This window comes from Myxocyprinus asiaticus, chromosome 30 (assembly GCF_019703515.2).
Source record: "Myxocyprinus asiaticus isolate MX2 ecotype Aquarium Trade chromosome 30, UBuf_Myxa_2, whole genome shotgun sequence".
Classification (NCBI taxonomy): domain Eukaryota; kingdom Metazoa; phylum Chordata; class Actinopteri; order Cypriniformes; family Catostomidae; genus Myxocyprinus; species Myxocyprinus asiaticus.
Window position 1 is genome coordinate 11,338,291 of NC_059373.1, and position 13,523 is coordinate 11,351,813.

The 13,523-nt window shown below is 39.9% G+C and overlaps 1 protein-coding gene across 1 annotated transcript; it reads right to left on the bottom strand.

Annotated features, from left to right (window-relative positions):
* Window positions 1-347: 347 nt before the first annotated feature.
* LOC127421412 (thyrotropin-releasing hormone receptor-like) lies at window positions 348-2,908 on the bottom strand. Its single transcript, XM_051664448.1, has 2 exons — window positions 2,135-2,908; window positions 348-903 (listed from the first exon to the last, which is right to left on the bottom strand). Exons 1-2 carry the CDS (start codon window positions 2,906-2,908, stop codon window positions 478-480), a joined length of 1,200 nt encoding a protein of 399 aa, XP_051520408.1. The 3' UTR covers window positions 348-477.
* Window positions 2,909-13,523: the final 10,615 nt, after the last annotated feature.

A 13,523-nucleotide genomic window follows, 5' to 3' on the forward strand; every position in this document is an offset into this window, starting at 1 on the left:
AGGTCCATAAAGACATGGATGAGCGAGTTTGGTGTGGAAGAACTTGACTGCACAGAGTCCTGACCTCAACCCGATAGAGCACCTTTGGGATGAATTAGAGTGAAGACTGCGAGCCAGGCCTTCTCGTCCAACATCAGTGTCTGACCTCACAAATGCGCTTCTGGAAGAATGGTCAAAAATTCCCACAAACACACTCCTAAACCTTGTGGAAAGCCTTCCCAGTAGAGTTGAAGCTGTTATAGCTGCAAAGGGTGGGCCGACGTCATATTAAACCCTATGGATTAAGAATGGGATGTCACTTAAGTTCATATGCGTCTAAAGGCAGATGAGCGAATACTTTTGGCAATATAGTGTATCTGTTTCTAATGAACTGACTGAAAGTTGATGAGAAAGTAAAATGAATTCGACTGTGTTGGCATGACTTTTTGTGCACAATTATAAAGAGAAACTTGTATTTTTTTAGCTGTTGAAAGAATATCAGGCCTGACTAAAGGTCTCTTTTCTAAAGTCACAGTTCTGTGGATACAGAAGCTTCTTATCAGGAAACAGCTCTTCCGATGGTGTCAAGTCATCCATCTCGGTTGAAAAATGCCCCGTGCTCTCCATCGTTGAAGTTTCCTTAGCAACGCTGTAGGTTAATGCCACGCTATAGGCTGCCTTCTGTGCCCGAGCATTGTGTCCGCAGCGGCAGAGCCTCCTGAAGGCAGTGCGGAACTTTTGTGACATGGCGTTGTAGATAAGGGGGTTAATGGCGCTGTTGAGGTAGACACAGGTGCGGCAGAACAGCAGAAACCAGGTGTCCAGGTAGGCTTCTTGCAGGAAGGAGTTAACCACCACCAGTGTGCGGTATGGCATCCAAAGTAGAGTAAACAGAATAACCACCACTGCCAGCATTTTTGTAACCTTTCATGAGGAAGAACATATCAACTGTGTTAATAAAATTTGATGTCACTTCAGTGTCATACAACTATTTATTTATTTTTTCCTGAATACTGAAAATTTCCAAGGATCTATGGTACTGAATTATTGCCATATCTATCTATCTATCTATCTATCTATCTATCTATCTATCTATCTATCTATCTGTCTGTCTGTCGGTCAGTCGGTCGGTCGGTCGGTTCATCCTTCCGTCTGTCCGCCTCTGTCTGTCTGTCTGTCTCTCTCTCTCTGCCTTTCTGTCTTTCTGTCTGTCTGTCTCTTTCTGTCTGTCTGTCTTTCTGTCTATGTATCTGTCTGTCTGTCTGTCTATCTTTGTATATGTCTGTCTGTCCGTCCGTCCATCTCTACCTGTCTGTCTGTCTCTCTCTGTCTGTCTGTCTATCTGTCTATACATCTGTCTGTCTGTCTATGTATGTATCTGTCTGTCTGTCTGTCTCTCTGTCTGTCTGTCTGTCTGTCTGTCTGTCTCTGTATATCTCCGTCTTTCTGTCTGTCTGTCTATCTATCTATCTATCTGTCTGTCTGTCTGTCTGTCTGTCTGTCAGTCTGTCTATCTATGTATCTGTCTGTCTGTCTATGTATATCTCTGTCTGTCTGCCTGCCTGCCTGCATGATTGTCTGTCTGTCTGTCTATCTATGTATCTGTCTGTCTATGTATATCTCTGTCTGTCCGATTGTCTGTCTGTCTGTCTGTCTAAATATGTGTCTATCTATCTATCTATCTATCTATCTATCTATCTATCTATCTATCTATCTATCTGTCTGTCTGTCTGTCTGTCTGTCTGTCTGTCTGTCTATCTGTCTGTCTGCCTGACTATCTGTCTATCTATGTATATCTCTGTCTGTCTGCTTGCCTGATTGTCTGTCTGTCTATGTATCTTTCTTTCTGTCTGTCTATGTATCTCTCTGTCTGTCTGTCTGCCTGATTGCCTGTCTGTCTGTCATTTAATCTGATACGAAATTAGACATAAAGATGATTTAATATTACGTTTTGTGGCATTTTGTTCTTTATTTAATGCTAAACCATTGAATCACGAACAACACAGCCTGATTGATGTTTGTATTGCACCTGAAATGAAGTGGAGCTGTTTTGCTACGACATTTTACATTTAAGGCATATTTTATAGTTTCCAAATCTTAAAAGTTTGCCATGGAGTTTGTCTTCAATCTGCATATTAAAAGGAGATCCACTCACCTGTCTTCTGGATGCTGCAGTTGTACTGGAACAGCGGCTGGAATTCTTCATCTTGTTCTTCTTCGCTTTGGAAAAGTTATCATGCCCATTCTTGTCCTCTTTGGGGTCCGACGGTAACGGATTGAGAAATAAAATTCGCGCAATAAGACCATACAAGACGGTGGCCAGAGAGAGAGGCAAAACGAAGAAGATGCCAAAGTCGAAAAAATATATGGGAAGGTAAAGGTTTCTGGACACTTTGTACGCGCACGTCACTATCGTCACATCCTTGTAGACTACCTGTTGGATATCGGAAAGGTAAAACCACATTACGCAGTAAAGTGAGGTGAAAACCCAAACTCCAAGAATGATCTTCTTCGCCCGTGAGAGCGTACATAAAAACTGCGCTTTGATCGGGTGACATATGGCGATGTATCGCTCTATAGTGAACGCTGTTATGGAACACGAGGATGCGTTTATTCCAAGATATTGGAAGTATGTGATGCACAGACACCCCGGGTGCCCAAAAATCCAAGAACCGAACAAACTGTCCGTTATGCTCGGTAGACCGGCTGCGATCAACACCATGAGGTCAGCGATGGCCAAACTCACCAGATAACCGTTGGTAGGGGTCCGCATGTGCTTTGTGGTGAGGACCACCAGGATGACCATCACGTTTCCAACTATCCCCAGAGCGCATATTAGGAAAACGATGAGGACGCTGATCACTTTATATTCAACACTGCGGTCGGTCCAAGTTTCCAAAGTCCCATTGGACACCGTGGAGTTTTCCATTCTTAAAATATCTCCAAATATCTGGAAAGATCTGATCTAAGGATCTTAATTCTGTAAAGTTTGCATAATTATATGCAGTTTATCCAGCCCACAGTTTGTTTCTTGAACACAACTTTCTCTTTTCCCAGTGAGTTGAATTTCAGTGGAAGTAACTAAATTACATTCATTTGCAATGCTAAATTAAAGCCCAAAACGCATAATCGATAGGATCCGATGCTGTTTCGTCTCTTAGTGGAAATATATTGAAGACAGAAGTGCTCTCTGCTGTAGTTGTGGATCAGAAGATGGATCTCCTGCGCTTTGACGGATAGCGCCCTGGTGCTGAATTTAGTCTCTCCGTGTAGCTGCGTGATCAGATGCGCAAAAGGGGCGTTTTACGCACGGACCCAGTTCACACAGATTATGGCATTAAACCTGTTCCTTACCTGTCATTTTCAGAGCACTATAAATTTCGTTTTGACGCCTGGGTTAAATTGTATGTGTGGTTTTAAGGTCTTATTTAAATGCTATGTCGTGACATACTACACAACATCTGATTTAAGAAGCTGTGCTGTCTGGAAGAATTGTGAAAACTCGATTAAACTAATCCATCTGATGGAAATAAGACTGACTGTAATATATTCCTGTCTCATTTGGTTATTCTGCTACTTGATTTAAGACACTATATTTCTGTCATATACAGGAATGATGAATTTTGTAACCTCTTAAACGCACATATGCATGTCACTTGTTTTAAACATAAAGGGGTGTTTTCATATTTTTCTTTTATCAGTCAATTTCAACAGTTCTTTTTATACCATCTCAAAAGTGCTAAGATACACTTTTTGCATAGTTAATGTATCCTTAACTTGATGGCGGGAAGATACTGTACATTTGAAAGTTCCTAATAGTTTTGATGATTGCTCAAAGGAAAACTGCATCTCCCTTTTCTACTGATCAAAGGCCACATAGAATTTGTTGGCTGGTTTGTTAAAAGCCAATAAAGCAGGACTCTTTGACCAAAACTCAGATTTGGGGGGATGCATCAGACCCCTCATGTTCTGTTTGGGGTCTGAAAGGCATCATGATCATGTTAAAGGGTTAGTTCACCCAAAAATGAAAATTCTCTCATCATTTACTTAAACTCATGGCATCCCAGATGTGTATGACTTTATTTCATCTTCTGAACACAAATGAAGATTTGTAGAAGAATATCTCAGCTCTGTAGGTCAATACAATGCAAGTGAATAGGTGCCAAAATTTTGAAGCTACAAAATCCACATAAGGACAACATAAAAGTACTCCAGATAATGATAGGTGTGGGTGAGAAATAGATCAATATTTAAGCCCTTTTTCCTTCACTTTCACTTTCTCTTTCTTCTGTTTTTGGTGATTCACAGTCTTCGTGCATATCGCCCTCTACTGGGCAGGGAGGAGATTTGGTGATAAAAAATTACAAATATTGATACATTTCTCACCCACACCTATTATATCGTGTCTGAACACACAAATTTAACCACAGCAGTCATATGGTTTACTTTTATGCTACCTTTATGTGGATTTTGTAGGTTCAGAATTTTGACACCCATTCACTCGCATTGTATGGACCTACTGAGCTGAGATATTTATCTTAAAATCTTTATTTGTGTTCTGCAGAAGAAAGAAAGTCATACACCTTTGGGATGCCAGGACTAAGAGTAAATCATGAGAGAATTTTCATTTTTGGGTGAACTGTCCTTTTAATAGTTTGAAAAACATAACATATAAGTATCATGTTAATAGATGTTTTTACATAAACTTATGAGAAGTGATTGCAAACAAAATAAAAAACACTTGCATTCTGTATTAGTTCACTTGTTTATTTAGATTTATTTTATTGTATTTGTATTTATTTATTATTTTAAAAAACACAACAACAACAGCAACCATTATTATATTGGATAATATTCACATTTCTGAAAAGTACATGCATTTTGTGATACAACAGATGGGTGAAATCTTCAGTAATATCTCCCTACTGGGAATTGACTAGGTTAGATTAACATGTTAGAAGAATTTCAAGGGAAAATAACTTTGATTAATTTTGAAATGTTTGAAATATTTTTAAAACATAATTTGGATCTCTGGGACACCAAACTTAAAAGCAGCTAAATTAGTCATATATGAGGTTTAATGCAACATACATATGAAGGTTAATGCAAAATCGGCTAGTTTTAAAGCCAATGTGCCATACATTCTTGTATGTACTGTATAAAAAACCTTAACAATCATTTGTTAGACAAAAGAAATAGCTCGACCTATGGGCTAATGACCAAGATATCTTTTGATCTGGCTCAGACAAGAACTGTTTCCAGGTGACACATGAATGACAGTGTTAGTGGAATCTTCTCTCAGGTCCCTATCTTCATTTTGGCCCTTGTAATTTAATCACGTCACTTCTCTGGATCATGACCAATGGCATATGAAAACAAAAATAGGCATGAAACATGCTTTACTGAATTGTAAATGTGTCAAGGAAAAATACATTCAGGTTGTATAGTAATTTTCCACAACTCTTTTGGTCCATCACTTCCTTATCTCACAGTACAAATAGTTAAAAACAACATTAGCTTATGTAACATATCGTGACGTGCCTGTGACAATTCACCCCCCAACACACACACACACACACACACACACACACACACACACACACACACACACACACACACACACACACACACATTTATTTATTTTTTACTCTGTAACATTTGGCAGCTATTTTAACAGCCATATGAGGTTTCTTTATTTCTTTGCAAGAGTAATTAACTCATGTGGGACAGCACAGTTGTTCCATTCTGAACATGAGAAAAGCTCTCCTCCTCACCAACTGTGGCTATGGCATACAGACAGCTCTGTATGAATAAACCTTATCATGCCAAGGCACTTCATCTTTATTTAGGGGTCTGTTTCCAAGGGAAACCAAGAGAGAGGAGTTCACAACCCAATTAGCTGGTAGAGTGGCACCACTGGGACAATGTCACGATTGTGTCATAATTGACTGATCCGGATTTTGAGATCATTAATTTGACACAAGAACCCATTGGGATGCACAACATTTTTAAATGTGTCTTTGCTATTGTAGACTGACAATTGCTATGCAACTAATAAACTATATCCTCCTTGTAAAATGCGTGAAATGAAGACTACTTAAAATTCAAATTATGCTTAGTGTGAGGCAAGGCAGGGTAGTGCATTTGGATAGAGACGTTTGGCTCCATTGTTGTGCATTGCTGCCACCTTGTGTTACACAGTTTATACATGCACTACAATTCTAGAGAGTGGAATCACTATGACATTTTTATGCTTTTGAAACAAATTAATACTTTTATGGTTGTATAAAATTGATCAAATTTACAGTAAATACATTTATGTGTTGTTACAAATAACTATTCTAAGATTGGCTATGGTGTTTAGGCTCCGCCCTTTTAAGCGCGAAGCTGTCTGGTATATAAGTGGGTGCAGAAACACCATTCCTCAGAATATTCTGACTGAGGACAAAGAGCACATTGCTCGTACCTCAAAACCCTGAGTCTGTAGTGCGGACAGCTTACGCAATGTCTTGTTCTCTTCATCTCAGGGAAACGAGGAAACATAGGTAACCAAGACTTTCCCTTACAATTCAGTTCAAATACAGTACATGCTTTTTTCTTCAAACTTTCTGTTCATCAAAGAATACTCCACTTGTGGCCAGGACAGATTTGCAGACCTTAGACATTCTAGAAGTCAGTTTATTAAGATAATTAATCCCATGTTCCCTTACGATTCAGTTCTATTGACACTGCGTCATGCTGATGCATATGGGAAATTCCTTTTCCGACTACCTAGTTGAAACCCATCTACAATAACGGCAATTCTAAAAAAGAAAGAAGCAGATCTTATCACATATCCGTCCCCAAGACAGGTTTGCATTCGAGGGAACTGCGTATCAATTCAAAGTCCTTCCTTTCTTTCTGTCGCTGGCTCACTGCACATTCATGAAATGTATCGATGCGGCGCTCGCTCCATTGAAAATGAACTGTGAGTTTTGAATTACCTTGACGATTACTTATTACTAGCCCAATCAGAGGAACTACTGAGCAAACACAGAGACTTTCTGCTTTGCCATCTGAAAAATCTGGGTCTGAATGTCAGCTGGGCGAAAAACACACTTTTCTCCAGCCAGCAAATCTCCTTTTTTAGGAGTTCGTCTCGACTCCGTGGGCATGCGCGCGCACCTCACGAACGAGTGCATACAGACCATTCTTCGGTGTCTGGCTCAATTCAAACTGGGGAAAACATTACCACTGAAGTTGTTTCAGAGAATGTTGGGTTTTGTTACACATGAGACCTCTCCAGTACTGGCTCAAGCGACACTTTACACATCGCGGGTGAATACGCATTGCGGTGACTTGCCTCTGTCTGGATGCTGTAGCACCATGGACAGCGCCGGTCTTCTACCAACAGGGTGTTATTCTGGGTCAAATTTTCAGAAGAAAAGTGGTGACCACAGATGCATCCAACATAGGTTGGGGCACGGTGTGTGAAGGATGCCCGACTTTGGGCACCTGAACATCAACCGCCTAGAGGTACTGGCTGTCTTTCTAGCTATGAGAGCTTTTCATTCCGATATCTTGAATCACCACATTCTGATTAGTTCGGACAACACAACCTCCTTTATTCTGTCATCAGCAAAGTCCAAGTGGACGTGGAAACAGTTCTGTTAATTGCGCTGAAATGACCCAATCAGTCCTGATTTCCAGAGATGGTAGAAATACTGGATGGGCCTCCATGTGAAATACCGCTGAGCAGAGACCTTCTCTCTCAAACACAAGGCATGATTTGGCATCCCCAGCCAGAACTGTGGAGCCTACACATGTGGCCTCTGAATGGAGCACAGCGGACGAGCCAGAACTGGCTCAGTCGGGGATGAGCACCATTTTACAGGCTAGAGCACCGTCCACGAGATGCCTCTATGCATTTAAGTGGAAAGTGTTCACTAACTGATGCATTTCACGCAGCAAAGACCCAGTGAACTGCCCCGTACCTGAAATTCTTATATTTCTTCAAGATCGATTGAACACAGGACTCACACCATCAATGCTCAAAGTCTATGTAGCGACTATATCTGCGTATCATGCACCTGAAGCCGGCACCTCTATAGGCAAACATAATTTAATCATAAAGTTCCCTAAGGGAGTGAGGCGACTAAATCCTTGCCCGGCTACTGTCCCGACTTGGGACCTAACTTTGGTCCTAAATGCGCTCACGGGGCCCCTCTTCGAGCCTCTGGACTCTGCTGAATTGCGTGTGCTTTCTCTTAAGACTTTATTACTGCTGGCTCTGGCCTCAGTAAAATGGGTCGGTGATTTGCAAGCACTGTCAGTCGACAATTCATGTCTGGAATTTGGTCCGGGTCTTTCAAAAGCCACCACCAAACCAAGGAAAGGCTATGTGCCTAAGGTTTTATCCACACCTTTCAGAGCTCAGGTGGTTCACCTTCAGGCCTTTTTCCCTCCTCCATTTAATTCGGATGAGGAACAGTCCTTGCATTTGTTATGCCCTGTGCAAGTGCTACACACATATGTTGAGCGCACACGCCAGTTCAGACTGTCTGACCAGCACTTTGTGTGCTATGGAGGATGCACAAAAGGAATGTCCGTCTCCAAGCAAAGACTTTCCCACTGGATCGTAGATGCAATAGCCCTGACTTACGAGTCGCAGGGTGCGAATAGCCCAGTTGGTGTTAAAGCACACTCAACCTGAGGCATGGCCTCTGCATGGGCATGGACGAACTGTGTGTCTATACAAGACATATGCTTTGCAGCAGGCTGGTCTTCTCCAAACAAATTTTTTTACGTCTAGGTTTTACAACCTAGACGTAACATCTCTCTCTTCGTAAGTCCTCTCTGTCTAGAACGCTTGCTATTTTGTTGGCCAAACATAAACTTATGCCCCCCTTTTTAAATATGGGCTCCCCCATTATTTTACATAACCGCCTGCGTTCAGACCGTTGTAATTTCCATAAAGTAAAACCGGCTGTGTTCGTGAAGGAGTTCATTCATACTATATGACTATCATTCATATATCCATTCTAAGTGCTCCCCCCGGCTCACCATGAGGATTATTCACTTGTGGCATACTCATGTCGGTCGCTGTCCTGCAGGACTGCAGCGTCATGTTCTTTCAAGCATTATGCTTTATCCCTCTCTGGGAGGGTTATGTTGTGTAGTGCGGCGTGATGGGACTCTATTTCCCATATGCGTCAGCATGACGCAATGTCAAGTGAACTGAATTGTAAGGGAAAGTCTTGGTTACCTATGTTTCCTCGTTTCCCTGAGATGAAGAGAACAAGACATTGCGTAAGCTGTCCGCACTACAGACTCAGGGTTTTTTGAGGTACGAGCAATGTGCTCTTTGTCCCTCAGTCAGAATATTCTGAGGAATGGTGTTTCTGCACCCACTTATATACCAGACAGCTTCGCGCTTAAAAGGGCGGAGCCTAAACACCATAGCCAATCTTAGAATTGGTGTTATTATAGAAGGGTTTCAACTTGGTCGTCGGAAAAGGAATTCCCCGTATGCTTCAGCATGACGCAATATCTCGTTCCCTTCATCTCAGGGAACCGAGGTTACATACGTAGCCAAGACGTTTTCTGTAGCACTTCCTATAGATGCAATACCTCTTATACCTTTTCTTATAATTTACAATCCATTCTTTGTTATTTTGCCCATGGTACCCTTTTCTTCTTACTTGCCAGTTTCAGATGTGGCTTGTCCTTTAAAGGGATAGTTCCCCCAAAAATGAAAAATCTCTCATTATTTACTCACCCTCATGCCATCCCAGAAGTGTATGACTTTCTTTCTTTTGCAGAACACAAACAAAGATTATTTCAACCCTGTTGGTTACATTCAATGCAAATGAATGGTGGCCAGAACTTTGAAGTTCCTAAAAACATATAAAGGCAGCATAAAAGTAATGTATGTGACTCCAGTGGTTAAATCCATATCTTCAAAAGTGATATGATGGGTGTGGTTGAGAAACAGATCAATACTTTAGTCCTTTTTTACTATAAATATCCACTTTCATGTTCTTCTTCTTTTATTTTTGGCAGTTCACATTCTTTGTGCATATCGCCACCTAAGGGGCAATGAGGAGAATATACAAGAAGAAAGAAAAGAAAGTCATATACATCTACACAGAAGAAAGAAAGTCATACACATCTGGGATGGCATGAGGGTGAGTAAATGATGAGAGAATTTTCATTTTGTGGTGAACAATCCCTTTAAAACTCTGTCTAAAAAGCCAGCATCCTGGTGTCTTCTCTTCACTGTTGCAGATGAAGTTGATTTTTTTTTTTTTTTTTTTGCGTAATTTTCTGTAAATCTGCTGTTTGTACTTTTGTTGTACAAGGTTGTACTTTACTGTTTGAACTAAAGACTCTGATGTACTTCCACTGTACGTACCATCCACTTCTCTTATGTCCTTGTTAGATCCAGTTTCCTTTCTTCTTTCACAACAGTAGTGCACATTCACACATGGAATGGTCTTCATCTCTGAAAAGAACAATGGACTTATTTTTCTTTTTGGTCATTTTTTAACCCTCCTATGTGAGCCCTACTTTTGGTCCTCCAGGTAATTTTGTACCAGAAAGAGCAAAGGTGTAACTACTTTGATCTTATTTAAATATAAATTCCTCAATTTTACCATTAATTTGATATGCAAATAAGCAAATTTATGAAACTTTAGTACAGTACAAACCTACACTTCTATAAGTTGAAACATGAAGAATATATGAATGTGACATTTATTGGAGGCAGATTGCTGCCATCTGGTGAATAAAATATAAATAACATGACTTGAAAATCATGTAGTGACAAAGCGTTGTGCCATGGTGCTGCTACAGAATGAACTGTGAGCAAGGCTCGATGAGGCCACATTTATAACTTATAGCTGTGGGAAAAATGTCTTTGTGTCCATACCAGAAAGATGCATTGTTTTGTTTGGAAGGTGAGGCACCTGCATCTAAACGTAAACTTTCCCACAGTGGAAAAGGTATACTTTCTTACGTTGGGGTCACTCAGAATTTGTTCTTTTATATTTGTTCTCTCTCTCTCTCTCTCTCTCTCTCTGTGTGTGTGTGTGTGTGTGTGTGTTCTACATTCTCCCTTCTGGTTGTGTTAGTCTCACCCATTTTTTTCTGTGTGTGCGTGTGTGTGTGTGTGTTTGTGTGCATGTTCTGTATTGTGAGTGTGTTATTGTATCACCCCCTCATTTCTAAATGTGTGTGTTTAGCATTGTGGCTGATTAATTGGTTTTATTTCACAAATTTAAAAAAAAAATGCTCTGTGTTATAGTTTCACCAGTTAATTTTTGTGCATGTGTAAGTGTGTGTGTGTGTGTGTGTGTGTGTGTGTGTGTGTGTGTGAGTGGGTGTGTATGTTTTGCACTTTGGATGTTTTATAGTCTCACCCTTTAACTTGTGTGTGTGTGTTTTGTGAATTGTGGCTGATTTATTGATTGCATTTGACAGATTAAAAAAAATGCTCTATGTTATGGTCTTTCCCATTCATTTTCAATGGTCGGTCAATTTTGACTGCGAAGACAAAAGGTGTAACTTTTTTTTTACGACCACTTAGACTTAACGAATCATGGCCACATTTGTATTTTTTATTTTTTTTTTGTATGTTAAGATGGCAAGTGGAGGAAAAGTCTTGTACCGCTCAGATAAAGGAAACAAATTTTTATTAAATCAGCAAAAGTGATTCCGGTCAAAAATGAACGAAGACCATAAAAGGGTTAAATCAAATTGCAAGTGTACTCAATACTTCAGAAACTGAAAAAAAGACTATTTCAGCACTTCATGAAGCAGCCCAACTATTTTCAACTTTACAAAGATAATAAAAGAAATGTCTCTAGTAACAAATTAGCAGATTAGATAATCCCATATATGCGCTTTACAGATATAAATTCATAAATACCTGTACATCATATTAACCTCAGCCGTCCTGCCATTTACACATGTTTTTAAGCCAAGAGTTCTGTGGAGGAGATGATGGGTTTTCGGTCACCCGTTTAGTCATGCTGTCATGCAACTTTTGCCCATGTGTAGTGTTTTCACAAGAAGGATCAAAGATTATTCACTGAGTTAAAGATTTGATTATTGGCTGAGAGAACAGACTTGCTACTAAATCGGTTGTGATGTGTAATACAGTAGGTAGATATTAGGCCTAATCTGTGAATTAACAATATGTATATAACATGAAATCAGACAACCCAAACAAGACCAATACTGACTGATATACAAAGAACAAAAACAAAAATATCTATATGGTCCAGAAATTAGACATGTAGCAGGTGTTTTATGAGGATATGAAGTAGATTGTTTCAAATATTCATCTTCACCCTGTAGCTGAACAGCTCTGATAATAATAGCCTAATAGCCATAGTGATCTTGCTTCTTTTCATATCAAACGCCATTATAATGTCGAATTAATGATTACATTTTGAAACTAACCTAATTAAATGTATACTTACATTTTGGATATTAAGCAACTCGTGATTTCCAGACACGTGTATAAATGGGGTTTAACAAAGTTTATTACGTCTCATTCGGCGCTTCATCTCTAAAGGCGAATTAATGAGAGAAAATGTGTTTGTTTTTTTACAGTGGGAATAAAACTAGCGCTCTGTCCCTTTACGAGAGCACATGCATGTTAAACAGTCTACGCTGCACGGAGAGAGATGATGATGAGACATATGCACGGAGAGACATGGATTTTCTTTCCTATAGAAAGGAACTGTTGATTTTTTGTGTTCCAATGTGTGGATTACTAATTTTCACCAACATGTAAAAACGAAAAATGTGGGGATTTCGCGCACTGTGAACACGGAATGTGCGGGGATATTTAAAATGTTGCACAAGGCGTTAAATCCCACTACGAAATTCATTAATTGGGTTTTTTTCCCTGCTAGTTTCTACACATTGGTAATAGCTGCTGCTAAATTGGAAAAGAGCGAGGACAGTGCTAGGAGAGTGCGCTCGGTGTCTGCACGATCTTGTGCGTGCACACGACTGTGCCTTGGCGCGTCCAATATTATGCATTTGCGCGTCTTTGCGAGATAAATATATAAATATCGCGCTCGCTTCTCGGTTAGAAGACTTGGTTCGCTCCGTGTAATTTTTGTACTCTCTCGCTTGTTGTTTGTTTGCACTAATGTTATAAATGCAGCACTGGCCCTATCGGGCAAGTGACAGTTCAAGCAACTGGCCCGAATCTTTCTCACACTGGCCCCGGGCCAACGGGCAGTCCTTATTGTACAGCCCTGCAATAACTTACAACAGGTTAGACCCAGAGAACATCTAACAATAGCAGTTTACAGGTGCATCTCAATAAATTAGAATGTCGTGGAAAAGTTCATTTATTTCAGTAATTCAACTCAAATTGTGAAACTCGTGTATTAAATAAATTCAATGCACACAGACTGAAGTAGTTTAAGTCTTTGGTTCTTTTAATTGTGATGATTTTGGCTCACATTTAACAAAAACCCACCAATTCACTATCTCAAAAAATTAGAATACATCATAAGACCAATAAAAAAACAAATAAAAAAAAA